The sequence below is a fragment of the Anomaloglossus baeobatrachus genome, chromosome 3 (genome assembly GCF_048569485.1).
Source record: "Anomaloglossus baeobatrachus isolate aAnoBae1 chromosome 3, aAnoBae1.hap1, whole genome shotgun sequence".
Classification (NCBI taxonomy): Eukaryota; Metazoa; Chordata; class Amphibia; order Anura; family Aromobatidae; genus Anomaloglossus; species Anomaloglossus baeobatrachus.
The window spans coordinates 620,265,838-620,291,264 of NC_134355.1; the positions used below are offsets into that span (position 1 = coordinate 620,265,838).

Below are 25,427 nucleotides of genomic sequence, written 5' to 3' on the forward strand. Positions count from 1 at the left end.
GTTGGAGTGGGTTTTTTTTAGATTTGGCTATCTTAGGAGGATATCTGTTTGTGCAGGTAACTATTACTGTGCAGAATTATTAGGCAACTTAATAAAAACCAAATATATTCCCATCTCACTTGTTTATTTTCACCAGGTAAACCACTATAACTGCACAAAATTTAGAAATAAACATTTCTGACATGCAAAAACAAACCCCCCAAAAATTAGTGACCAATATAGCCCCCTTTCTTTATGATAACACTCAACAGCCTACTATCCATAGATTCTGTCAGTTGCTTCATCTGTTTACGATCAACATTGCGTGCAGCAGCCATCACAGCCTCCAGACACTGCTCCGAGAGGTGTACTGTTTTCCCTCCCTGTGGTTCCTCATAAAATGTGAGATCTACAGGTTCTCTATGGGGTTTAGATCAGGTGAACAAGGGAGTCATGCCATTATTTTTTCATCTTTTAGACCTTTACTGGACAGCCACGCTGTGGAGTAGTTGGATGCATGTGATGGAGCATTGTCCTGCAAGAAAATCATGCTTTTCTTGAACGATACCGACTTTTTCCTGTACCACTGCTTGAAGAAGTTGTCTTCCAGAAACTGGCAGTAGGTCTGGGAGTGGAGCTTCACTCCATCCTCAACCCGAAAAGGTCCCACAAGTTCATCTTTGATACCAGCCCATACCAGTGCCCACCTCCACCTTGCTGGCGTCTGAGTCGGCGTGGAGCTCTCTGCCCTTTTACTGATCCAGCCTTTGGCCCATCCATCTGGCCCATCAAGAGTCACTCTCATTTAATCATCCATAAAACCTTTGAAAAATCAGTCTTAAGATATTTCTTGGCCCAGTCTTGACGTTTTATCTTATGTTTCTTGTTCAAAGGTGGTCGTTTTTCAGCCTTCCTTACCTTGGCCATGTCCCTGAGTATGGCACACCTTGTGCTTTTTGATACTCCAGTAATATTGCAGCTCTGAAATATGGCCAAACTAGTGGCAAATGGCATCTTGGCAGCTTCACGCTGGATTTTTCCTCAATTCATGGACAGTTATTTTGCGCCTTTTTTGCCCAACACGCTTCTTGCGACCCTGTTGGCTATTTGCCATGAAACGCTTGATTGTTCGGTGATCACGCTTCAAAAGTTTGGCAATTTCAAGACTGCTGAATCCCTCTGCAAGACATCTCACAATTTTGGACTTTTCAGAGCCCGTCAAATCTCTCTTCTGACCCATTTTTCCAAACGAAAGGAAGTTGCCTAATAAGTATTTGTGTCGCCCCAGGGATGCTGATCCTCTTCAGGGACGCCACAGGGCTTCTTCAGTATGGAAACAGGTACTGTTAGTTTTGTATATGCCGTGACGCCATTCACGGTTTGCGGTCAGGGATGTGGATCACCGCCACTGCAGATTTTACGAGCGTGTGGGGTTGATGTGGTCTGCAGTCAGATGTTTCAGCCTCTCGTGAGTGAGGCAGGCCCCAGGAGCTCGGGTGAGCAGGGTAGTGGGTTCCGGAATAACACAGGCTGAGTCCAAAAGTCTTTCAACTGTTTTTATCTCACTTTGATGTTGCTGTGAGCTGACCCGGGCGTTGCTGTGATGAACCAGGTAGGACCAGGAGCTCCTTCGGGCCAGTCTGAGGGTAACCGGTTAGCTCGCCTTCCTAGCACTTCTGTGTTCGGATAACCCCCTGACCTGGAGTACCATGGGGGTCTATCCAGGGAGTCACTACTGCCTTTTCTCCCCTGTGTTTGGCCCCTTTACCGGCAGCGTGGACCAGTTGAGATGGCTCCAGGCTCTATCCCCTTATGGGTCCCTGTGTTGCTGCTGAGGCTCGGACTCTGTAAGGTTGGTGAGGTACTTGTAGTTCCCCTCACCGGCGGGTTTAGCAGATCGTTAAACTGGAGTCTGATCTAGGGACCTGTACCCCGTACGTGCCTAGTCACTAGGAGCACCGTACTCGACTGACTACCAGGTGACCGTTCTCCCCCGCTAACTGTCACTACACCGCGCAGGGTCTGACTAGTGTGAGCGCGCGTATCTGCCTCGCGACCGCCGCGCTCCACCACCAGACTGGCTTTCTTCTCTTCCTGACAACCTCTGCACTTTAGCTTTCAGCCTCTCCGCTCCACCCCATGATGAGATTTGAAAGCTAGCCCCCTCTGGAGACTACCCAAGGGTCCCATCTACTGGTGTGGGAGACCTGGTTGCTATGTGTCTGTGCGTACACACCTCACTCTGGCCCTTAGGATTACCTGGAAGTACTGTCCCAGCATGGGTGCAGTACTCAGTGGTGCCTGACCAGGTCAGGGGCGCCAGATATATACCCCTTTATATATGGTGTTGATGTCATTACACCACACCCCTCCTCATTACAGAGATGCACATCACCTGATTTACTTAATTGGGCTCTCAAGCCTATACAGCTTGGAGTAGGACAACATGTATAAAAAGTATCATGTGATCAAAATACTCATTTGCCTAATAATTCTGCACACAGTGTAGATGGAGATCTGGTATATATCATATATAGTGTGTTGATTTATACCACGTGAATATTATTCTGCTTTTGCCCAAATAATTATATTTGTGACCAGCACGGGAATAAAGCTATAAAGTAATGCTTGGAAGATCAATACTTTTTTATTGTTTTAATGTAAATCTTAAGTCATGTTTTACTTCTTTATGGGTCACACATCATCCGATGATGCACTATGTATGTTACATTGCCTGCATGATACAGTGACAAGCAAAAGGGTAACAATGTTTTGAACATTTTGACTTTCAGGTTCCATATCTCACATCCACTACAGCTTTGACCATGAGATTACCGTCACTTTATAGACAATCATACATAAATTTGAGTTGTAACTATTTAGCATATGATTAGTTATGCAGATTCTTGTCATGTCACTGCATTGTTACTGTTTTGCTCCTGGTGTTTGAAAAATCTTTTTTTCCTCCTGTATACTATAAATTTATAACCTGTTCTCACATTCCCTAAAAGCTCAGTGTGTTATTAGGTTGTTTGGTTGTTTCCCAAGTGAAAGGTTACTGGTTTGAACGGAGGAGCAGCCATGAAGAAGATTTCCCAAGAAAAGAGAAACTGCATCATCCAGCTCATCGATAGTGGTCTCTCAGCCAAGAAAATTGCTAAATTGTATCATGTGAGTGCCATGACAGTTGGAAGAATATGAAATGAAGTTCGTCCATCCATTCAAAGGCCAAGAGATGGATGTTCAAGCAAAATATCAGAGTCAACATGTCAGCTCATCACAAGGTCCATCAGTTCTGGAGTGACAAACCCGGCAGTGGATGCGGCTTGTATGCTTCATAATAGTGAGATCACAGATGTCCATGTAAGCACCGAGCAACGCACGTTACTGAAGTCTGGAATGGTGGCCCAAAAAAAAGATGAAAAAGCTTCAACTTTAATTTCCTCATAAGTATCAGGTTGAATTTGCACAAAACGAAGAAAAGTGGACAGTAGAAGATTGGAAATGGGTGATTTGGAGCAATGAAACAAAAGTCAATAGACTAGGCTCTGATGGGTGCAAATGGGTCTGGGAGAAACAAGGCAGGAAAAAGTGGCTAATGGATGGAGAAATTGATGGAACTGTCATGTTCAGTGGAGGAAGCTTGACGATATGTGGTTGTGTCACAGCCAAAGGTGTTGGATACTGGACTAGGATCAATTGTGGTCTCAATGCTGAGCTATATGTGAGTATCTTACAAGATGAGCTACTTCATACACTCGAGTACTATGGATATGAAATGGGTGACATAGTGTTCCAGCAGGACGACATTAAGAAAACTTCGAGATTGGAGAAGAAATGGTTCAATGACGATGAAGCAGAGTAGCTGGATTGTCCTCAGTCCCCAGACCTTAACCCAATCCAACACTTGTAGGTAGAGTTGAAGAAAAAGCTGTATGTATACAGACCCAAGTGAGCGACCAGTATACACAAACACTGGGAACGTGTAGAAGAGACCTGGGATCAGATTTTGGTAGAAATATGATGGAATCTGATTGAGTGCCCAAAAGGAGTCAGTGAGTGCTAAAAGTCAAAGGTGGATTTACAAAATCTAAATTTTTTTTAATTATTTTGTATTTTTAGAAGCAAAACAGTAACAATGCAGTGACACGATATTAATCTGCATAACGAATCATATGCTTGATAGATACAAGTCAAATTTATGTATGAGATGGCCAAGATGGTTGTCTATATAATGACGGTAGTCTCACTCTCAAAGCTGTAGTGGATGGAGAGATATGGAGCCTGAAAGTCAAAAGTTCAAAGCATTGTTACCCTTTCTGCTCATCAGTGTATGTTGTCCTGATGAAGGTGTCAATATGACCCTAAAATGTGTTTGACTGAATAATTGTACATTTAAACTTTTTGAATACAAGGAAGTTCATTCAGTTATAATTTTTTTTTATTTTATTTTACTTTTTTAAGGAAGCAGTGCGGCCAACAAACCCTTTTTATGGATTTTTTTTTTTTTTTCCATCATTTCCTACACCCGTAAATGTTAAATATACTCTGATCCATTTATAACGCTATATAATAATGTATATAATTTAGTAGACTAGCCATTCCGGAGTATGGGGAGAACTAATCATATTTTTCTTTTTTCCTTTTTTTTTTTTTTTTTTTTTTTTTTTATCCCAATGAACCAAAAGGCCAATATTCCAGTCCTTTTTTTTTTTTTTTTTTTAAAAAGTTACTCTTTTTTTTTTTTTTTTTTTTTTTAAGGGGGTTGTCTGGTTAAACAAGTTGTAGATCTACAATCTATACACTAATTGTTGGGGGTCCGATCACTAGGACCCACACTAATGGGCAGATTGGGGAATTTTAATCCTCTTTAGAAAGTGGAGCCGCAGGTCTACTGCCGATAACTGCTCCATTCAATCTCTATTGAGCTGCTGTAAATTGCCTTACAGGGATTATTATTATTATTTATTTATAGAGCACCATTGATTCCATGGTGCTGTACATGAGAAGGGGGTTACATACAGAACACATATACAGGTTACAGTAGACAGACTAGTACAAAGGGAAGAGGGCCCTGCCCTTGCAGGCTTACATTCTAAAGGATTTTGGGGAGGAGACAGTAGGTGGGGTGTAGGTCGGGCGGCAGCTCCGCACGGTGGTCGGGCGGCAGCTCCGCACGGTGGTCGGGCGGCAGCTCCGCACGGTGGTGAAGCAGTGAGGTCATTCAAGGTTATAAGCATTTCTGAACAGATGAGTCTTTTAGGTTCCGTTTGAAGTTTGCAAGTGTAGTAGATAATCTGACGTGTTGAGGCATTGAGTTCCAGAAGGCTGGGGATGTTCGGGAGAAGTCTTGGAGGCGGTTGCATGAGGAGCGAATGAGAGAGGAGGAGAGAAGGAGATCTTGGGAGGACCGGAGATTACGTTTTTGGAGTGTAGCGAGAGATTAGTTCAGAGATATATGGAGGAGACAATTTGTGGATGGCTTTGTAGGTCAGTGTTAGTAGTTTGAATTGGATACGATGGAGGATAGGGAGCCAATGGAGGGACATGCAGAGAGGAGAAGCGGGGTGGTACTGAGGAGAGACATGGATCACTCGGGCAGCAGAATTAAGGATGGACTGGAGAGGGGCGAGCGTGTTAGCAGGGAGGCCACAGAGGAGGATGTTGCAGTAGTCGAGGCGGGAGATTGAGGGCATGCACTAGCATTTTTGTAGATTGAGAATTGAGGAAGGGACGGATTCTGGAAATATTTTTGAGTTGAAGACGACAGGAGGTGGTGAGGGATTGGATGTGTGGTATGAAGGACAAGGCAGAGTCAAAGGTCACTCCGAGGCACCGAACTTTGGGTGCTGGGGAGAGCGTGATGTTATTTATTGTAATAGATAGATCAGGTAGAGAGTGTAGGTGAGATGGAGGAAAAATGATCAGTTCAGTTTTGGCCACATTGATCTTTAGGAAGCGAGAGGAGAAGAAGGAAGATATAGCAGATAGGCACTCTGGGATTCTGGACAGCAGAGATGTGACATCTGGGCCAGAGAGGTAGATCTGAGTGTCATTGGCATATAGGTGGTACTGGAAGCCATGGGACTTTGAGTTGTCCCAGGCCAAATGTGTAGATAGAAAAAAGTAATGGTCCCAGGACAGAGCCTTGAGGGACTCCAACAGAAAGAGGACTGGATGAAGAGGTTGTGTGGGAGTGGGAGACACTAAAACTGCGGTTGGAAAGGTATGAAGAGATCCAAGAGAGGGCGAGGTCTCTGACACCAAGGGAAGAGAGGATCTGTAATAGGAGGGAGTGGTCGACAGTGTCAAAGGCTGAGGATAGGTCTAGAAGTAGGAGTATAGAGAAGTGGTTGTTAGCTAGGATTGAAAGCATAGTTGAACATGGGATTCTGTTCTAACAGAACTGACCCTTCTGCCGATTGGTGCTAGTCCCAGTGGTCGGACCCCCACCAAGTTAGGCAATAAGTTGTTTTTTCCTGAAGAAAACATTTACTTTACAATGACTTACTAATGACCCCTTTTGATTTTGAGTGGGTCGTTATCGGGCACCCGGCTCATTACTATTGCTGCTCTCTTTCGCATCTTGCAATATTGGGATTTGTGACCCGATTTCTTAGGACACGGATATAAATTTAGAACTATTTGCATATCTATATATAATAATTTCCCTCTTTCCTGAGTTGCACCGCAAGTAATTTGGGACATATTTTTAGCACCTATATAATTTTTAGATGCTTCTAGCCTTTGTCATCCATTACCAGAACCGGTAGATGAAGCTGTTAACTCCTGTAAATGTGCAGTCGTCAGATGTATCACTCAGTATTCATAGGTTTTCATTAGCCACTAATTGGCTTGGTCCTGTGACTCGGAACATCAAGGTATGCAATTTAATGCGATGCTGCTCAGTTGAGACGCCCTTTCTTAAAACAAGGCGTTGCCTGTTTTTTTTGTGGTATTATAAAGGCTGTCATGTAGCGCTTATTGTGAAACTGAGTGGGAGAGGCGACATATGAGTGACTACCTAATGGGAGGGAAATGGTAATATATGTGGAGTGATGTTTTGTATGTATAGTAGATTGACATTTTAAAGCCACCCTTCACCCTGATTCCGATTTTATACGGTTATCAATGTGTAGCCGTCCCTACCTGATGCCCTCTATTGCCACTGAGATGGCAAGGTTGGTCCTCCATCTTCCAGTATGGCTGTCTGAGCCTAGGGTGTCCAGCTGTAACTCTGAACTATGCTTTTTCTCTGCTCAGCAGGCATGATTTATTCTTAAAAGGAATCTGTCAGCATGTTTTTTGCTACCTCATCTGAGAGCAGTATGATGTAGGCAAAGAGATCCTGAATCCAACAATGTATTACTTTACTGGCTGCAGCCATGCGAGCACCATGATGTAGGCAAAGAGATCCTGAATCCAACAATGTATTACTTAAGGCCGCTTTACATGCTGTGATATCACTAGCGTGTGTACCCGTCCCCATCGGTTGTGCGAGACGGGCAAATAGCTGCACGTAGCGCACAACATCGCGCGGACCCATCACAGTACTTACCTGCCTACCGACGTCGCTGTGACCGGCAAACCTCCTTCTGTCTAAGGGGGCGATTCGTTCAGCGTCACAGCGATGTCGCAGCAGCGTCACTGAACCGCCGCCCAATAGAAGCGGAGGGGCGGAGATGAGCGGGACATAACATCCTGCTCACTTCCTTCGTTCCTCATTGTCGGCGGCCACAGGTAAGGTGAGGTTCCTCGTTCCTGCGGTGTCACACATAACGGTGTGTGTTGCCGCAGGAGCGACAAACTACTTCGTACACTGATCAGCAGCGATATTTGAGAATGGACCCCCATGTCACCGATGAGCGATTTTAAGCGTTTTTGCAACGATTTAAAATCGCTCATAGGTGTCACACGCAAAGACATCGCTAAAGCGACCGGATGTGCGTCACAAATTCCGTGACCCCAACGAGATCGTTCGGGCGATGTCGCAGTGTGTAAAGCCCGCTTTAGAATACTGGCTGCAGCCATGAGAGCACCATGATGTAGGCAAAGATTGGTCCTGAATCCAACAATGTATTACTTAGATTACTGGCTGTAGCTGTTCTGACACAATCAGAATTTTTAGCTTTTAGTCATTTAGCAGAGCTGAGAGAGCGGTGTCCACCCACAGCAGGCTCTCAATAGAGATTAACATCTCACTATCAATCTACAATCAGAGGAAGGGGGTTTGCTGGACTGCTGTGCATGTGACTTTGTAGTCTGAGCAATGATGTCAAGTGTCAACCATGGCAAATAAACAACAAATTAGACCGTGACAAGACAGGCATCCGTTAACTTTGTATTAACCCTTGCAGCATGCTGGCTTCAGTGTACATAGCAAACATCTGCTGAGGGATTCCCTTTAACACTGCACCCCCTGTCCACTGTGGTGGCTATTTGTGATGCAGGAGGACTAGTACACCGGTTTTGGTGCTGGTGGCAGCAGTGGGGAACCAATACATTTTCTATCCCCTATCAATATAACGCTTTGGAGCCAAAACAAAAAAACAGTTCTTGTTCTGTAAAGCCAACTTACTTGATAGTTCCTTTTTGGAGAAGAAATATGATGTGGCCTTCATGGCAATTTCACCCTTATTCACTATAGTTGCTTAGGAGAGATCTTCATGGGCTCATACTGCTTTTCATGGTCATGATTGCCAGAAATTCACCCTCATGTAGTGTCTGAGACATGCAGGTAGCAATATAGTGACCTAGTGCAGCAAAAATTACCACCCGTGACTAAATGTACAGTATTATTGATCATCTAGTGTGTTTATGGACGTTCTATCTCCTCTGTTGGGCCAACGTTCCTTCTATGCTTTCGTCAGTTGGAGTCTGATCGGACTGGCAATCTCCAGACCTTGTATATTAATGTAGTATGGGACATTTTGTACATGGATGAACTCCTCTAGCATGATCTGACAGATTACAATGTTTATTTCACTATGCCGGAGGAATGAAGATGAACCAGGTTATTGTGGGTTTTTGTGCCGTGTTCTATGCTTTTGTTAAACCTCTAAGGAAGAATCTTGCCAAACAAGCTGAAGATACTTTGAGGATTGTTTCTTGGGGTTGGGCCTATACTAGGGCAATGGCTTATAGCCTATAAATGTCACTTATGGATGACTTCACTAACCAGTTTTACCACTTTTTGAAATCTGTCCAGTGCGCAGATTACTTTATATCTCAATATTTCTCATAAGGTTTTTTTTTTTTCACACAGCTTCAGAGAGATGGCCGACTACTCTTCGTCTCACTTTACTACTTCCTGCTAAGTCTATATTGTCTCAGTGACCAGCATCATCCACAGAAGGCAGTCCACCTGTAATCCTTTTATTCTGGTGGATCCCATGTCAAAGGCATTGGAAAACTTAAAGAGCAGTTCCATTCTGGAAATATTCTTGTCGCTCCCCCCCCCCCCCACCCGCGTCGGCAGCTGGGCTGCTCTGATCCGGATCTGCAGTGGCTCGAGAGGGCTCCGGACCCAGGGGTTGTGAGGTTCCTCCAACAAAGGGGTTATGTACAGGGATGGTGTGGAAGAAAGTTTGACGCCACCCGTGGTGCGTGGTACCACCGCAGCGATTGGGAGTACCTGGTGGCGATGGTGTAGGCAGCCAGGTGTTTAACCCCTCCACAGGTAGGGGGGATGCCCCGGGACTCGTTGATGGTGACAGGGAGGTGCCGTTGGGGAGGTAAGGGTCACTTACGTACTCACACAGACCAATAACACCAACAACTGTAGTAAACAAAAGTTCTGGACACCCTGCCGCTGAGGGGGAGCACACCTGGGTCCCGTGCCCGTTGGTTTGGCCTGTGACCTTTTTCCTGTGGCACCTTGTCCTCTAGTTGGTCCCTTTTTAGTTTGAAACTAATCGTGTCCCGCTCCCCACTGTGGCTAAATAGGGAAGCTTGCTCTCAGGGTTCACGCTTGGGATTTTCTGGACCGTGTAGTGGAAAGTCCTATCCTTCTCGTTGCGCTAGTACCCCGATTTTGGAGAGGGTGGGGAACGGATCTTGAAGGCTCCGTCCTCGTTGGGTAAATTGTCAGGACACCTGAAGCTACTCCCTGACCTAGGGTCCACGTACCCTGTCGTGCCCTGGCCCCTGCCCGGTGATGGCACAAGGCCGCCGACTTTCCTCCTCGACAGTCCGTGCCCCTTGTCACGATCCCCTGCGACCGGGGTCCAGCTCCTACCAGGCCCAGACCAACGTCTGCTACCTAGTAGTTCCAAGGAGCCCAGCTCCTGACCTCCTCTCTCTGAAAGTTACTCCTCAACTGCCTTGTGACCTCTCTTCTTGAGAGTCACTGCTTAACTGCTGTCTCCTGACACTCCTGAACCCCTACCCAATTACCAGCCCCCCCAAGGGGGCGACCCTATTCCATTCAGGCCGTCCACTGGTGTGTCTGGTGAGTGTGTTAGAGTGTTCCTAGGATTTTGGTTAGCTTGTTCTTGGCAACACTAAAGGTGAGGGACTCGTAACCAAGGAGGAGATCGATATTGCACAGAAGGGCAGATTGCACAATACCCTGTGATGACCTGATAGGCCAGGGCGTCACATTCATACATGGTTGTCTCTATATTTGTGTTTTCAGAGTGTAATACTGAGGCCACTAAATGTAATTTTCACAGTCATGTTGTCACGGTTGACAGTCATGTGGTTTCTGGCCATAGAAGGTAACAGTGTCTGGTTGCGCAGGATGCTCCCTGACTTTTCATTGTTTCTGCTGTCAGTATTCATTAGTATAGGTAGCTTTCCTGCTGGATTCATCTCTCTCCCTTTTGGACCCAGCAGGAGCTCGCCTTCCACTCATCTGCTGTTCATCAGCATTTTTTTGGTGCTTAAATACCCGTCCTTCCTTGGACTGGTGTTGGTGATATTATTCAGTTAATTCAAACCTAGGTTGCAAGCAGGTGGCTTGTACTCCTCTGTGGGATCTTCCCCAGATAGTAGTAATCGGGCAGTGCTTATTTAAATATGTGCTGTTTTGTAAAGGCCCCGTCACACTAAGCAACATCGCTAGCAACATCGCTGCTAACGAACAACTTTTGTGACGTTGCTAGCGATGTTGCTGTGTGTGACATCCAGCAACAACCTGGCCCCTGCAGATGGAAGAGGTCTCATTCCACTGAGCACTTCATTGCATATAAAGAGTCCCTCACTACCTTCAAGTCCACACTCACTGCTGCAAAACAAACCTACTTCTCATCCCTCATATCCTCTCTCTCATATAACCCTAAACAGCTATTCAACACTTTTAATTCTCTCCTCCGTCCTCCAGCACCACCTCCCTCTCCTCTCCTCTCAGCTGAAGACTTTGCCTCTTTCTTCAAGCAGAAGGTTGACAACATCAGAGCAAGCTTTGGCCCACAATCACCACAGCCCCTCATCATAGCTACTCAGCCTTCTTCCTCCAAATGCAGCTTCTCCACCATGACAGAAATCAATCTTTCCACTCTACTCTCAAGATCACATCTAACAACCTGTGCACTGGACCCGCTCCCATCGCACCTCATCCCCAACATCACCGCAGTCCTCATCCCAGCCCTAACCCATCTCTTCAACCTATCACTAACAACTGGTGTATTCCCCTCATGCTTTAAACATGCCTCTATTACACCCATCCTCAAAAAGCCCTCCCTTGACCCATCCTCTGTGTCAAACTTTCGCCCCATATCCCTTCTCCCCTATGCCTCAAAACTACTAGAACAGCATGTCCATCTTGAACTGTCCTCATTCCTCTCCTCCTGCTCTCTCTTTGACCAGCTACAATCTGGCTTCCGACCGCATCATTCCACTGAAACTGCCCTAACTAAAGTCACTAACGACCTACTAACCGCCAAAACCAAGCGACACTACTCTATCCTCCTCCTCCTGGACCTGTCCTCTGCCTTCGACACAGTAGACCATTCCCTCCTACTACAGATTCTCTCATCTCTGGGCATCACAGACCTGGCCCTATCTTGGATATCCTCATACCTCACCGACCGAACTTTCAGCGTCTCCCATTCTCACACCACCTCCTCATCTCGCCCCCTATCTGTCGGTGTTCCCCAAGGCTCAGTTCTTGGACCCCTGCTTTTCTCCATCTACACCTTCGGCCTGGGACAGCTCATAGAGTCCTATGGCTTCCAGTATCATCTCTATGCCGATGACACACAGATCTACCTCTCTGGACCTGACATCACCTCTCTACTAACCAGAATCCCACAATGTCTGTCTGCTATTTCATCCTTCTTCTCTGCGCGATTCCTAAAACTTAACATGGACAAAACAGAATTCATTGTCTTTCCTCCTCCTCACTCATCTCCTCCAACAAGCCTTTCCATCAAACTCGATGGTTGCTTACTCTCCCCAGTCTCACAAGCTCGTTGCCTTGGAGTGACCCTCGACTCTGCTCTATCCTTCAAGCCACACATCCAAGCCCTCTTCACCTCATGCCGATTACAACTCAAAAACATCTCCCGGATCCGTGCTTTCCTTAACCAAGAATCAGCAAAAACATTAGTGCATGCCCTCATCATCTCCCGCCTCGACTACTGCAACCTCCTGCTCTCTGGCCTCCCTTCCAACACTCTTGCACCCCTCCAATCTATCCTAAACTCTGCGGCCCGCCTAATCCACCTCTCCCCTCGCTACTCCCCAGCCTCGCCACTCTGCCAATCCCTTCACTGGCTTCCCATCACCCAACGACTCCAGTTCAAAACACTAACCATGACATACAAAGCCATGCACAACCTGTCTCCTCCCTACATCTGTGACCTAGTCTCCCGGTACCTACCTGCACGCAACCTCAGATCCTCACAAGATCTCCTTCTCTGCCCCTCCCTTATCTCCTCTTCCCACAATCGCGTACAAGATTTCTCCCGTGCATCCCCCCTACTCTGGAACGCTCTACCTCAGCACATCAGACTCTCCCCTACCGTGGAAAGCTTCAAGAGGAACCTCAAGACCCATCTCTTCCAACAAGCCTACAACCTGCAATAGCCCTCAGTCCAGTAGACCACTGCGCAACCAGCTCTGTCCTCACCTATCGTACCATCACCCATTCCCTGTAGACTGTGAGCCCTCGCGGGCAGGGTCCTCTCTCCTCCTGTACCAGTCTGTTATGTACTGTTAATGATTGTTGTACGTATACCCTTTCACTTGTAAAGCGCCATGGAATAAATGGCGCTATAATAATAAATAATAATAATAATAATGTCCTGGGCCATTTTTTAGTTGTTGCTGTCCCGCTGTGAAGCACAGATCGCTGTGTGTGACAGCGAGACAGCAACAACTAAATGTGCAGGCAGCAGGAGCCGGCTTCTGCAGAGGCTGGTAACCAATGTAAACATCGGGTAACCAAGAAGCCCTGTCCTTGGTTACCCGATATTTACCTTTTGTTACCAGCCTCCGCCGCTCTCACTGTCAGTGCCGGCTCCTGCTCTGTGCACATGTAGCTGCAGGACACATCGGGTTAATTAACCCGATGTGTGCTGTAACTAGGAGAGCAAGGAGCCAGCGCTAAGCGGTGTGCGCTGCTCCCTGCTCTGTGCACATTTAGCTGCAGCACACATCGGGTAATTAACCCGATGTGTGCTGTAACTAGGAGAGCAAGGAGCCAGCGCTCAGTGTGCCCTGCTCTCTGCACGTGTAGCTGCGTGCGCTGGTAACCAAGGTAAATATCGGGTTGGTTACCCGATATTTACCTACCAAGCGCAGCATCTTCCACGCGGCGCTGGGGGCTGGTCACTGGTTGCTGGTGAGCTCACCAGCAACTTGTGTAGCGACGCTCCAGCGATCCCTGCCAGGTCAGGTTGCTGGTGGGATCGCTGGAGCGTCGCAGTGTGACAGCTCACCAGCAACCTCCTAGCAACTTACCAGCAATCCCTATCGTTGTTGGGATCGCTGGTAAGTTGCTTAGTGTGACTGGACCTTTAGTCCCATCCTGGCTTTATCCACATCCTGGGTAATTGTAGTGTGGACAATGTATTCTCAGAAATAAGATTATTCTATGGAAAGTGGGAAGAGAATGAGTTTTTCATTTAAGTATCGGCTGTGAAATTGAGGGCAATTTAGGTGATTAGGGAGGAGGAAGAGGATAATTGTGTTGCAGAATTCAGTTGATGCGGTCGACTGTCATTAGAGAAGGATGTTTGATCTGAACAGCATCAAATAGTAAAAGTATTTACATCCCCCTCATGCCAATGATAGAACTCCCTGTTTTATTTACTTTTTTTTTATTGGGCAATGTTAGAAACAAATGTAGTTAGAGCTCTGCTGCCGGAAAGTCTTATTATATATCTCCCTGGTAACAAAATCCTAAATTCTCTGTTCAAAAAGGTGTCATGGTCGTACTGGTCTCCAGATCCCTCACAAATATTTTTTTTCCTTCCTATAAAATCCTTTTGAACCATACAGGGCAAAGATGACATTATAGAGCACTTTGCTTTAAAAACTAAATTAAAAAAAAAAAAAAAAAAATATATATAATATATATATTTATATTATATTATATTATATTATATTATATTATATTTTATTTTTTGTATGAAACCTGTATATTGCTACGTTTTTATTTTCTTTTATACCATTTTCTAATAGCTTTTTCTGTTCCCCAGGTGTTTATATCTGTGAACTGCCTTAGTACAGATTTCTCCTCTCAGAAAGGGGTGAAGGGGCTGCCTCTGAATATTCAAATTGACACCTACAGCTACAACAATAGAAGTAACAAGCCAATTCACAGGGCCTATTGCCAAATTAAAGTCTTCTGTGATAAGGTGAGTACCAAAAATGTCAGAAAATTCACTTTAACGCACGTGCTCCATCTAGTGGCCAGAATCTATATATACACTTTGTTATAAAAAAAAAAAAGGTTCACTTTTGTGGTCCCTACAGTACCTACAGTAGTACAGTCCACTGTCTCAAAAGCACAATCATCTGCAGTTTAGATGAGTGATTTATATGAAAGCACAAAATTAAAAAAATTAAACCCTTTTTTTTTTTAAAAAAAAAAAATCAGTTTATCAAGTATGGAAAGTTATGAAACTTTACTAATTACTTTTTAGGGGATTTGTATTTGCTCCTTTTTTATATGAAAAAAAAAATGCATGGAAGTTGCACCCCTGCTTTTCCCTAGTTTATTTGTTTTTTCTTTTAGCTGTATTGATATCAGAGTGCACTAAAGGTACCGTCACACTTAGCGACACTCCAGCGATCCCACCAGCGATCTGACCTGGCACGGATCGCTGGAGCGTCGCTACATGGTCCCTGGTGAGCTGTCAATCAGGCAGATCTCCACAGAGATCAGCCACCAGCGACCCGTGTAACGATGCTGTGCTTGGTAACCATAGTACACATCGGGTTACTAAGCAAAGCGCTTTGCTTATAGTTACCCGATGTGTACCTTGGCTACGTGTGCAGAGAGCAGGGAGCCGCCTTCTAGAAGCTGCGGACGCTGGTAACCAAGGTAAATATCGGGTAACCAAGCAAAGCCTTAGCTTGGTTACCCGATGTGTACCTTGGTTACCAGCGTCCGCAGAAGCCGGCTCCCTGCTCCCTGTACATTCAGATCGTTGCTCTCTCTTTAATCAGTTAAACCAGAAGCACCCCAAACTATACTCCGTATGTGAGCACATGGGCATAGGCACCCTCCACCTAAGAGGGTTTTGCACCTTCATAGAAATGACCCTGTGGCCTATTTATTCAGTGCTGGTGAGATATGTGGTCCTGAAGGGGTTAATAATAATCTTCTCATTTTATCAGAAGGTGACCTATATTTTTAACCTCGGCCTAAAATGAAATGAGGCTTTAATCCATTTGCTTTTTATATAATCTAATAATGCTCCACAAAGGAGGAGTTTGCATGTGACCTAATGATGGGTCCCCTGCCGGAGATCGTACAATGGAGTAGTTTCCCATAACAATTGTTTTTATTACCTGGGCACTCGCCCTACTTCTTCGTCTTTGCACCAGTCGTCCTACTTCCTCCAGATTTGGTTATTGGATCCGATCTGATTTTATTATTTTTCTGTCTGGTTCAGGGTGCAGAACGTAAAATTAGAGATGAAGAACGTAAGCAGAGCAAGAGAAAAGGCAAGTGTACGGAGCCCAGCTCCCAGATCAACTGTAAGTAAGAATGATACAGGCGCAAGAAGTCACCTCCTCCCCCTTATTCCATTCTTAAAGGGGTTGTCCCTCGAACAAAGTACAATTTAAAGGGATGGTTTGAAACGTGTATTTATTTTAATACTGAATCTCTGTTTATTTTATGTTCTAATCTAATCTTTGCTCTAGTACACTTTTATTAAGAATTCCCGCCTATTCCCTCACTACTTTAACGCCTTATTTATTTATTTATTTTTTTTTACTACTTCCTGTGCGATGACAATTTGTTTGAGAGCCCTCAGTGCATGCTGGGATACTCAAACGAGTCGTCATTAGGGGATAGAGGCTGCGGTCACAATTTCTGCCCCCTCCCTCAAGCAAAAGGTAATCAGTGATGTCAGTTTTGGGGTTTAGGCTAGCCCCTACTCTGCTGAGCAGGTACTAGTTGTCCATTCCAACTCAGTAGGATCTTGTCATTGTGCATAGTGGCGGTGCACTCCCTTGGAGGCTCTGATGAGAAGTGAGTGGGCGGCAACAGAGTGCACTGTCAGTGAGCATTGTAACAAGGTTACCCAGTGTGCAGGAAAAGTGGAGACCAGCGCCATCCCTGCAAGTGACGTCAGGACTGCTTTTAAACAATGTTTTACCTCTCAAAAAGAATAATCTATGATCCCATGCAATCTCATCTGCATACTTACCCCCCCCCCCCTCCCCTGCGCATGAGATGTGGTATGATCAGACCATGTCCCTGTATGGTCAGACACGGCCATTACACAGTACATAGCAGGGATACATATAATAATAATAATATATATTAATTTATATAGTGCTATTAATTCCACAGCGCATTACATACATTGGCAGCACTGTCCCCATTGGGGCTCACAATCTAAATTCCCTATCTGTATGTCTTTGGAGTGTGGGAGGAAACCCACGCAAACACGGGGAGAACATACAAACTCCTTGCAGATATATAAGATTATCTCAGCACAGGAACATTGTTATTTTTTATTTTTTATTTTTAAGTAATTCAATTGTGGAAATTATCATTCCAAGCTCTATGGATTAAAATGTACTTTGTTCGTGGAAAAACCTCTTTCAAGGTGGTCCTATACATTGGACATTGGTTTCACTGCCTTTTTGCTGATGGGGAAAAAAAAAATCTGTATCATGGAAAATTTGTAGTTATGGTTTCAAGTAAACTGTTTTTAAAGGGGTTGTACTGTCATTAAAAAAATAAATAAATGCACCTGTATTTGCACCCCTCTTCCCTAAAAAAGCAAAGTCTTTGGGTCGGGTGTGGTTTTGCTGCTCAGCCTCTCACCTCCATAAATCTTAGCTGCAATACCCACACACAACCTGAAGACAGAGGTTTTGCTGTTTTTGAAAGAAATTTGTCGTGTTTTTCCAATCATGGACAACCCCTCTTCCCATTGATAATACAGTCATATGAAAAAGTTTAGGCACCCCTATTAATGTTAACCTTTTTTCTTTCTAACAATTTGGGATTTGCAACAGCTTTTTCAGTTTCATATATCTAATAACTGATGGACTGAGTAATATTTCTGGATTGAAATGAGGTTTATTGTACAAACAGAAAATGTGAAATCTGCATTTAAACTAAATTTGACAGGTGCATAAGTATGGGCACCCTTATCAAATTCTTGTTTTGAATACTCCTAACTACTTTTTACTGACTTACTAAAGCACTAAATTGGTTTTGTAACCTCATTGAGCTTTGAACTTCATAGGCAGGTGTATCCAATCATGAGAAAAGGTATTTAAGGTGGCCACTTGCAAGTTGTTCTCCTATTTGAATCTCCTATGAAGAGTGGCATCATGGGCTCCTCAAAACAACTCTCAAGTGATCTGAAAACAAAGATTATTCAACATAGTTGTTCAGGGGATGGATACAAAAAGTTGTCTCAGAGATTTAAACTGTCAGTTTCCACTGTGAGGAACATAGTAAGGAAATGGAAGAACACAGGTACAGTTCTTGTTAAGCCCAGAAGTGGCAGGCCAAGAAAAATATCAGAAAGGCAGAGAAGAAGAATGGTGAGAACAGTCAAGGACAATCCACAGACCACCTCCAAAGACATGCAGCATCATCTTGCTGCAGATGGTGTCAATGTGCATCGGTCAACAATACAGCGCACGTTGCACAAGGAGAAGCTGTATGGGAGAGTGATGCGAAAGAAGCCATTTCTGCAAGCACGCCACAAACAGTCGCCTGAGGCATGCAAAAGCACATTTGGACAAGCCAGTTACATTTTGGAAGAAGGTCCTGTGGACTGATGAAACAAAGATTGAGTTGTTTGGTCATACAAAAAGGCGTTATGCATGGGGCCAAAAAAAAACCATGGCATTCCAAGAAAAGCACTTGCTTCCCACAGTAAAATTAGGTGGAGGTTCCATCATGCTTTGGGGCTGTGTGGCCAATGCCGGCACCAGGAATCTTGTTAAAGTTGAGGGTCGCATGAATTCAACTCAGTATCAGCAGATTCTTGACAATAATGTGCAAGAATCTGTGACGAAGTTGAAGTTATGCAGGGGATGGATATTTCAGCAAGACGATGATCCAAAACACCGCTCCAAATCTACTCGGGCATTCATGCAGAGGAACAATTACAATGTTCTGGAATGGCCATCCCAGTCCCCAGACCTGAATATCATTGAAAATCTATGGGATTTTTTGAAGCGTGCTGTCCATGCTCGGCGACCATCAAACTTAACTGAACTGGAATTGTTTTGTAAACAGGAATGGTGAAATATACCTTCTTCCAGGATCCAGGAACTCATTAAAAGCTACAGGAAGTGACTAGAGGCTATTTTTGCAAAAGGAGGATCTACAAAATATTAATGTCACTTTTATGTTGAGGTGACCATACTTATGCACCTGTCAAATTTAGTTTAAATGCAGATTGCACATTTTCTGTTAGTACAATAAACCTCATTTCCATTCAGAAATATTACTCAGTCCATCAGTTATTAGATATATGAAACTGAAATAGCTGTTGCAAAAACCCAAATTGTTAGAAAGAAAAAAGGATAACATTAATAGGAGGTGCCCAAACGTTTTCATATGACTGTATATCTATGCTGTTTTCTGTATTTACGTTTTGTTTTGTTTTTTTTTCCCCTATAAATTACTAGCAATCCCTCAGTTTTCACAATGGCCACTGGAGCTATATTTGTCTCTAAGTTTCTGTTGCACATTTACAATAGCTGCAATGAACGGACTCGTTTGTATTTATGGATCTAGTGAGTTTGTGCAAAAGTTGTTGTGAAGGTGGGGCGGGGGGGGGGGTCTGAAGATGTGGCTGTGATATTGGCATGTGTAACTGGTAGATCCTGTGTTATCTGCGGAGTACAGAGATACTACCTGTCATTGTAATCCTGCCTCTTCTGATAATGTGCCTGCTGAAAACACTTCCTATTCTTTTTTTAAGGAAGAGTTAAGACAAGAAAACAAAAAACCCTCTGTGTGTGTGTGTGTGTGTGTGTGTGTGTGTGTGTGTATATATATAGAATATACACATAATACACACACACACACACGCATGTTAAAATGTATATGTATGTAAAGTAGTCAGTATCCAGCTTGTATAACAGTGTAAATTTGTTGCCCTCTACATAACTCAGCACCAACCATTAATGTCTAAACCACTGCCAACAAAAGCTGATAATCCACCTAAGGTTTGAATGGGGAGCAGGTGTTACATTTGGTGTTATCTCTCACACACTCTCTCATACTGGTCACTGGAAGATCAGCATGGCTCCTGATGGCACAGAATTCTCTGAAGACCTGAAAAAAAAGAATCATTGCTCTACATATACATGGTCGAGGCTATGAGAAGATTGACAACACCCTGAAACTTTAGCTGCAAGACGGTGGCCAAGACCATACACTGGTTTAACAAGACAGGTTCCACTCATAACAGGCCTTGCCATAATCGACCACAGTAGTTGAGTGCACGTGCTCTGCATCATATCCAGAGGTTGTCTTTTCAAATTAGATGTATGAGTGCTGCCAGCATTGCTGCAGAGGTTACTGGAGCGGGGGAGGATCAGCTTGTCAGTGCTCAGACCATACGCCATACACTGCATCACATTGATCTGCATGGCTGTCGCCCCGGAAGGAAGCTTCTTAAGATGATGCACAAGAAAGCCCACAGTTTTCTGAAGGGATGCAGAGTAAGGACATGGATTACTGGAGCATGTCCTATGGTCTGATGAGACCAAGATAAACTTTTTTTGGTTCAGATGGTGTCAAGCATGTGTATTGGCAACCAGGTGAGGAGGACAAAGACAAGTGTGTCCTGCCTACAGACCGGCATGGTGGTGGGAGTGACATGGTTTGGGCTGCATGAGGGTTGTTGGCTGTGGGGAGTTACAGTTCATTGAGGAAACCATGAATGCCAACATGTACTGTGACATACTGAAGCAGAGCATGATCCCCTTCCTTTGGAACCTGGGCAACAGGGCAGTATTCCAACATAACGACCCCAAACACTTCTAGGATAACCACTGCCTTGCTAAAGAAACTGAGGCTAAAGGTGCTGGACTGGCCAAGCGTCTCCAGACCTAAACTCTATGCACCATCTGTGGGGCATCATCAAACGGAAAATGGAGGTGCGCAAGGTCTCTAACATCCACCAGCTCTGTGACGTTCTCATGGAGGATGGAAGAGGATCCAGCGGCTCCTGTGAAGCTCTATGCCCAAGAGCGTTAAGGCAGAGCATGAAAATAATGGAGGCCACACAAAATATTGACATATTGGGCATAATTTGACCATTTTCACTTAGGGGTGTACTCGCTTTTGTTGCCAGCGGTTTAGACATTAATGGCTGTGTGTTGACTTTTTAGATGGCACCAAATTTACACTGTTATAGAAGCTGTACACCGACACTGTACATTGTAACACAGGGTCATATCACTCATTTCTTTGATAGTGAAGCTGTCACAACTATTATGGCTGCCGTTGTAGCGGCGTGTCCCCACAGCTTTTCTGATAATGAGACCTGCTTTGTTGTGCTGTAATTTTATAGCTAGTGAAAATTGCATCAATAATAAAAATCTGCCTAGTTTTCATTGGGAATGCAGGAAAGCTGGGGGACCTCCTGACCTAACCAAATCACAAGTGGGATAAAAGTGATTCATTTCTATAATTTAATTTTTGTTATTTTAGGTAGAGATGTTCTAAAGAGTATTTGATGGAATAATGTGTCGTCACATTGTGGGGCAGTGTTAGGCTATGTGCGCACGTTGCTTTCTGTCCCTGCAGAAATTTCTGCAGCGATTTGAACAGCACACGTGCGCTTCAAATCGCTGCAGAAACAGTCTGTAATGAAAAGCTGATTTCATGCGCTCTGGATGCAGCCTCTCCCATAGACAGAGCGGGACCTGCATCCAAAGCGCATGAAAGAAGTGACATGTTGCTTTTTAGTTCTAATACACCACGTGGGCATGGATTAGGCACAATCTTCATACATTGTGCTGGGGACGCAGGACGCATGCAGTTACGCTGTGGTGCAGAACGCAGCGTAACTGCATGAAAATACGTTACGTGGGCACATACTTTAAGGCTATTTTTGGTGCAACTTTTTAAGCATGGCAGGTCACGTTCCTGAGGTTAGATAAGAGTCAAATGTCGTAAATCAATGCAATTTGCGACTTTTTAACACGAAGGGCTCATTCACATGACCATTCCATCTGTCCTGGTCAGTTCCTGTTTTTTGCGGACCCACAGACACATTGGATGCCGTATGTCTGTTCCGTTATTGTGGAAAATGTCCTATTCTGTTCCGTAATAACGGCCCGTGACTCAATACAAGTCAATGGGCCCTCAAAATCTCCAGAAGCCACAAGGAAGTACTTCTGTGTGACTTCTGTCGGGTGCCCCTGCAGTCTGTGTCCCGCTCCCGCGCCAGCTCCACGGCTGCCCGCATTGCAGTGTCATCATATGCCCGCACTGCAGTGCGAGCAGCCGCGGGAATGAGGAGCGTTGCCATCAGGAGGTTAGTAAAATTCATTATCTGCGGTGATGAATTCCTGCACTCCTGACGTCCGTGCTCGTCACTGACTTCTATGCCCGCCGCGTCTTCTCGCGAGTGGCCCAAGACTGTGACTAGCGGTGACGTCACGGGCCGCTCGCAAGAGGTGTTATGAGAATGCAGTGGGCATAGACGTCAGTGACCAGCGCTGACGTCAAGAGTGCAGCGGCTTCCATCCCCCAAAGGTATTGTACGTAGCTAACCTCCTGAAGTCAGCGCTGGTCATGCCCTGCAGTGACCTGGGCTGACCTAATGATGTTAGCTCAGGTCACTGCTTTGTTCTCCCAGCCAATGGGGAACATTATGTTCTTCATTGACTGGGACAGTGAGAATGGATCATCGTGGGACCCCCTTTTTGGATTACTTCAGACCGGATTTCTTTCTTTTCAATAAATTGGTGAAAGAGGGAATGTGGAGTTTTTTTTTTTTTCTTTCCAAATATAAATTTTTGTCTATTTTTTTAATTATTACTAACTGGGTTAGTGATGTTTGGTATCTGATAGACGCCGTGACATCACTAATCCGAGGGCGTGATGCCAGGTGACATTAAACATCTGGTATCAACCCCATATATTGCCCTGTTTGCCACCGCACCAGGGCATTGGGATGAGCTGGCGCAAAGCACCAAGATTGGCGCGTCTAATGGATGCGCCACTTCTGGGGCGGCTCCGGCCTGATATTCTTAGGCTGGGGACCTCACTAGTCTGAGAATACTAGGCCACAGCTGTCCGCTTTAGCTTGGCTGGTGATCCAATTTGGGGGGGGGGAACACTCCACGTTTTTTTGTTTTAAATTATTTATTTAATTTAAAATAACAACGGGGTGCCCTCTGTTTTGGATTACCAGCCAAGGTGAAGCAGCCAGCTGAGGTCTGCAGGCTGCAGCCATCTGTTTTACCCGAGCTGGCTACAAAAAAAATAGGGGGATCCCACGGTTTTGGGGTTTTTTTGTTTGTTTTTTTTAAATTTTATTTAAATTTTATTTTTTTTGCTAAATACAAGGCTAGACACCCTTTAGTGCCACATGAAAGGCACTAAAGGGTGCAAGATTACAAAATGCTGGGGAGTGGGACATTATATATGTCTTTCTCATCTATTATATATCTATCCCTCTATTCATTCATTCGTTGATTCATCCCTCTATCTCTCTGTCTTTCTATCTCTCTGTCTGTCTATCTATCCATCTATTTATCTATCTGCTTCTGTGTTTTGTGGTCCGCATAACAAAACGGATGACACACTGCTCGGAATACGAAACGTAATGGATGTCACATGGATGCATCCGTGAAAAAACAGGACCGTTTTTTGCGGACCGTAAAAACGGGACAGTCGTGTTAATGTAGCCTAATTGGCACACTTCCCAATGTTGGTAAACTACTGGATACTAACATGTAATATGTGGCATTGTAATATACAATTTTGTGCAAATTGCAGCTTTTTATGCATGGTAACAATAGGTACAAACTGAACTTATTTATCGAACATATTTTTATTTATTTAATTTTTTTTATAAGATTCCAGTGACCGGTCTAGAATATGCAATTTTTTTGTGACTTTTATGTAGAAAAGAAACTATAAAAGTGCACACTTGACCTCCCCCCTCCCAAAAAAAAAAAAAAAAAAGTAACCCATGCTCCCATTTCTCTATTTTTTTTTTTTTTTTTTTTTTTTTTTAAGCCAGTACTCCAAATAGTTAAATAAGTGGCAGATGCGTTGATACATTTGGCTTAGGACAATGGAATGACTCAATTGGCACAAAAATCTTGCCGCAGTCCCTATAATAAATGTCTGGGTTGTGTTTTTTTTTTGTTTTTTTTTTTGCAATGGTCCATTTATGTCAATAACCGTGATGAGACTAGTAATTATTTGTGATTGGATTATTCATAACGAATTCCTAAGTGCTATTCCGGTGTTCATCATAACTAATGAACATAATGTAAGTCAATGGGGACATGGAGCATGATTCTTGTGGTGATGAAGACTGGAATAGTACTCGATATTCGGTAAGCATTATCCGAACATGAATAGTTACCATTCGCCCATCAGAATCACCATTCTCATGTTAAGACTTGATATAGAATTTATATTAACTCCACATCAATAGGTGGCGATAGTCCATGTCCTCTTCCTCTCTGAAGACGTGATATTCACATTCTCATGTATTGCCTTCCACGTTACAGTTGTTATTGCTTTCTATCTCATTGGGATCTTCCAGCAATCCCCTAGTTGGAGGAATTTCTCCATAGATAGATTTGAAACAATCACTAATAATAATAATAATAATAATAATTATATAACCCCAACATATTCCGCCGCACTTTATAATTGACATGTACAGACCATATCCGACATTACAGAGTAACACAAATCACTAGATACCAAGAGGAGTGCGGTTCCTGCTCCTAGGCTTACAAACCAGTTTATAGACCATTGCCTGAATGTTGTACAGAGGAGCGGTCACCAAGTAAAACGTCACAAGGGTTTTGCTACTTTATTTCTGCTGATCCCCTGGGTATTTCATGCGGGTGTTTTTTTTTGTTTTTTTTTTTTTTTAAATTTGCCTTACAGTCTTAGAGATATGGGCATTTTATTTACTGATAACTTTCCTGGTGTTTACAATTGGGTGTGGCCCACAGGATCCTCAGGGGCGTGACTTTAGGCTGCTCTGCATAATTACTGCGTGAGCCACGCTATCTTTGGAATCATATAGCATAGTTAAGAAAAAAAAAATCTCAAAAGTACGGTTACAATGAGCGCAAAAACTGGCCATTTTTTTGACCCAGGAACAAGTAATCTTTAAAGAGGTTCTCAAGGATATTGTCAAAATTAAAAATCACTAATACCCAAATGTAATATCAATGTTGGTAGAAGATGACATTTGGTGGTATGTATGTATGTAGATGGATGGATATATATCTCTATATCGATAAAATGGCTCATAATTGCTTGGAGAGTCAGGACCAAGCAACAGGGGATCAGACATGTTGCATTTTGACTCTCGATCCTTTTTGTTGTTGGGGGAAAAACCACTGTTGGAGCTGACGGATCGCAGCTTTTAAGCCTCTCCCCATTAAACACATGCACTCTTTATTGAACAGAGTGTGCATGTGTGTGAAATTTAAAAAGAAATTGGGTCATTCAAAATGTATGTGGGCACCTTGAAATGAGCTGCATCACTTATTATTATTTATTATTATTATTATTATTATTATTTTTATAAATATTTTTTTTTAGATTTTTTTTTTTTTTTATTTAGTTTTATTTT

At 43.9% G+C, this 25,427-nt stretch overlaps 1 protein-coding gene across 3 annotated transcripts in view; it reads left to right on the plus strand.

The window, feature by feature from the left end:
• Window positions 1–25,427, plus strand: part of GRHL1 (grainyhead like transcription factor 1) — a 56,358-nt gene that overhangs the window by 20,591 nt on the left and 10,340 nt on the right. For 2 of the 3 annotated variants that reach the window (XM_075341104.1, XM_075341103.1), the window contains exons 9-10: window positions 14,625–14,783; window positions 16,047–16,131. In XM_075341104.1, coding sequence (XP_075197219.1) covers window positions 14,625–14,783; window positions 16,047–16,131 — 244 coding nt within the window. The remainder of the gene's footprint in view (window positions 1–14,624; window positions 14,784–16,046; window positions 16,132–25,427) is intronic. The other variant, XM_075341105.1, reaches the window with a different exon arrangement.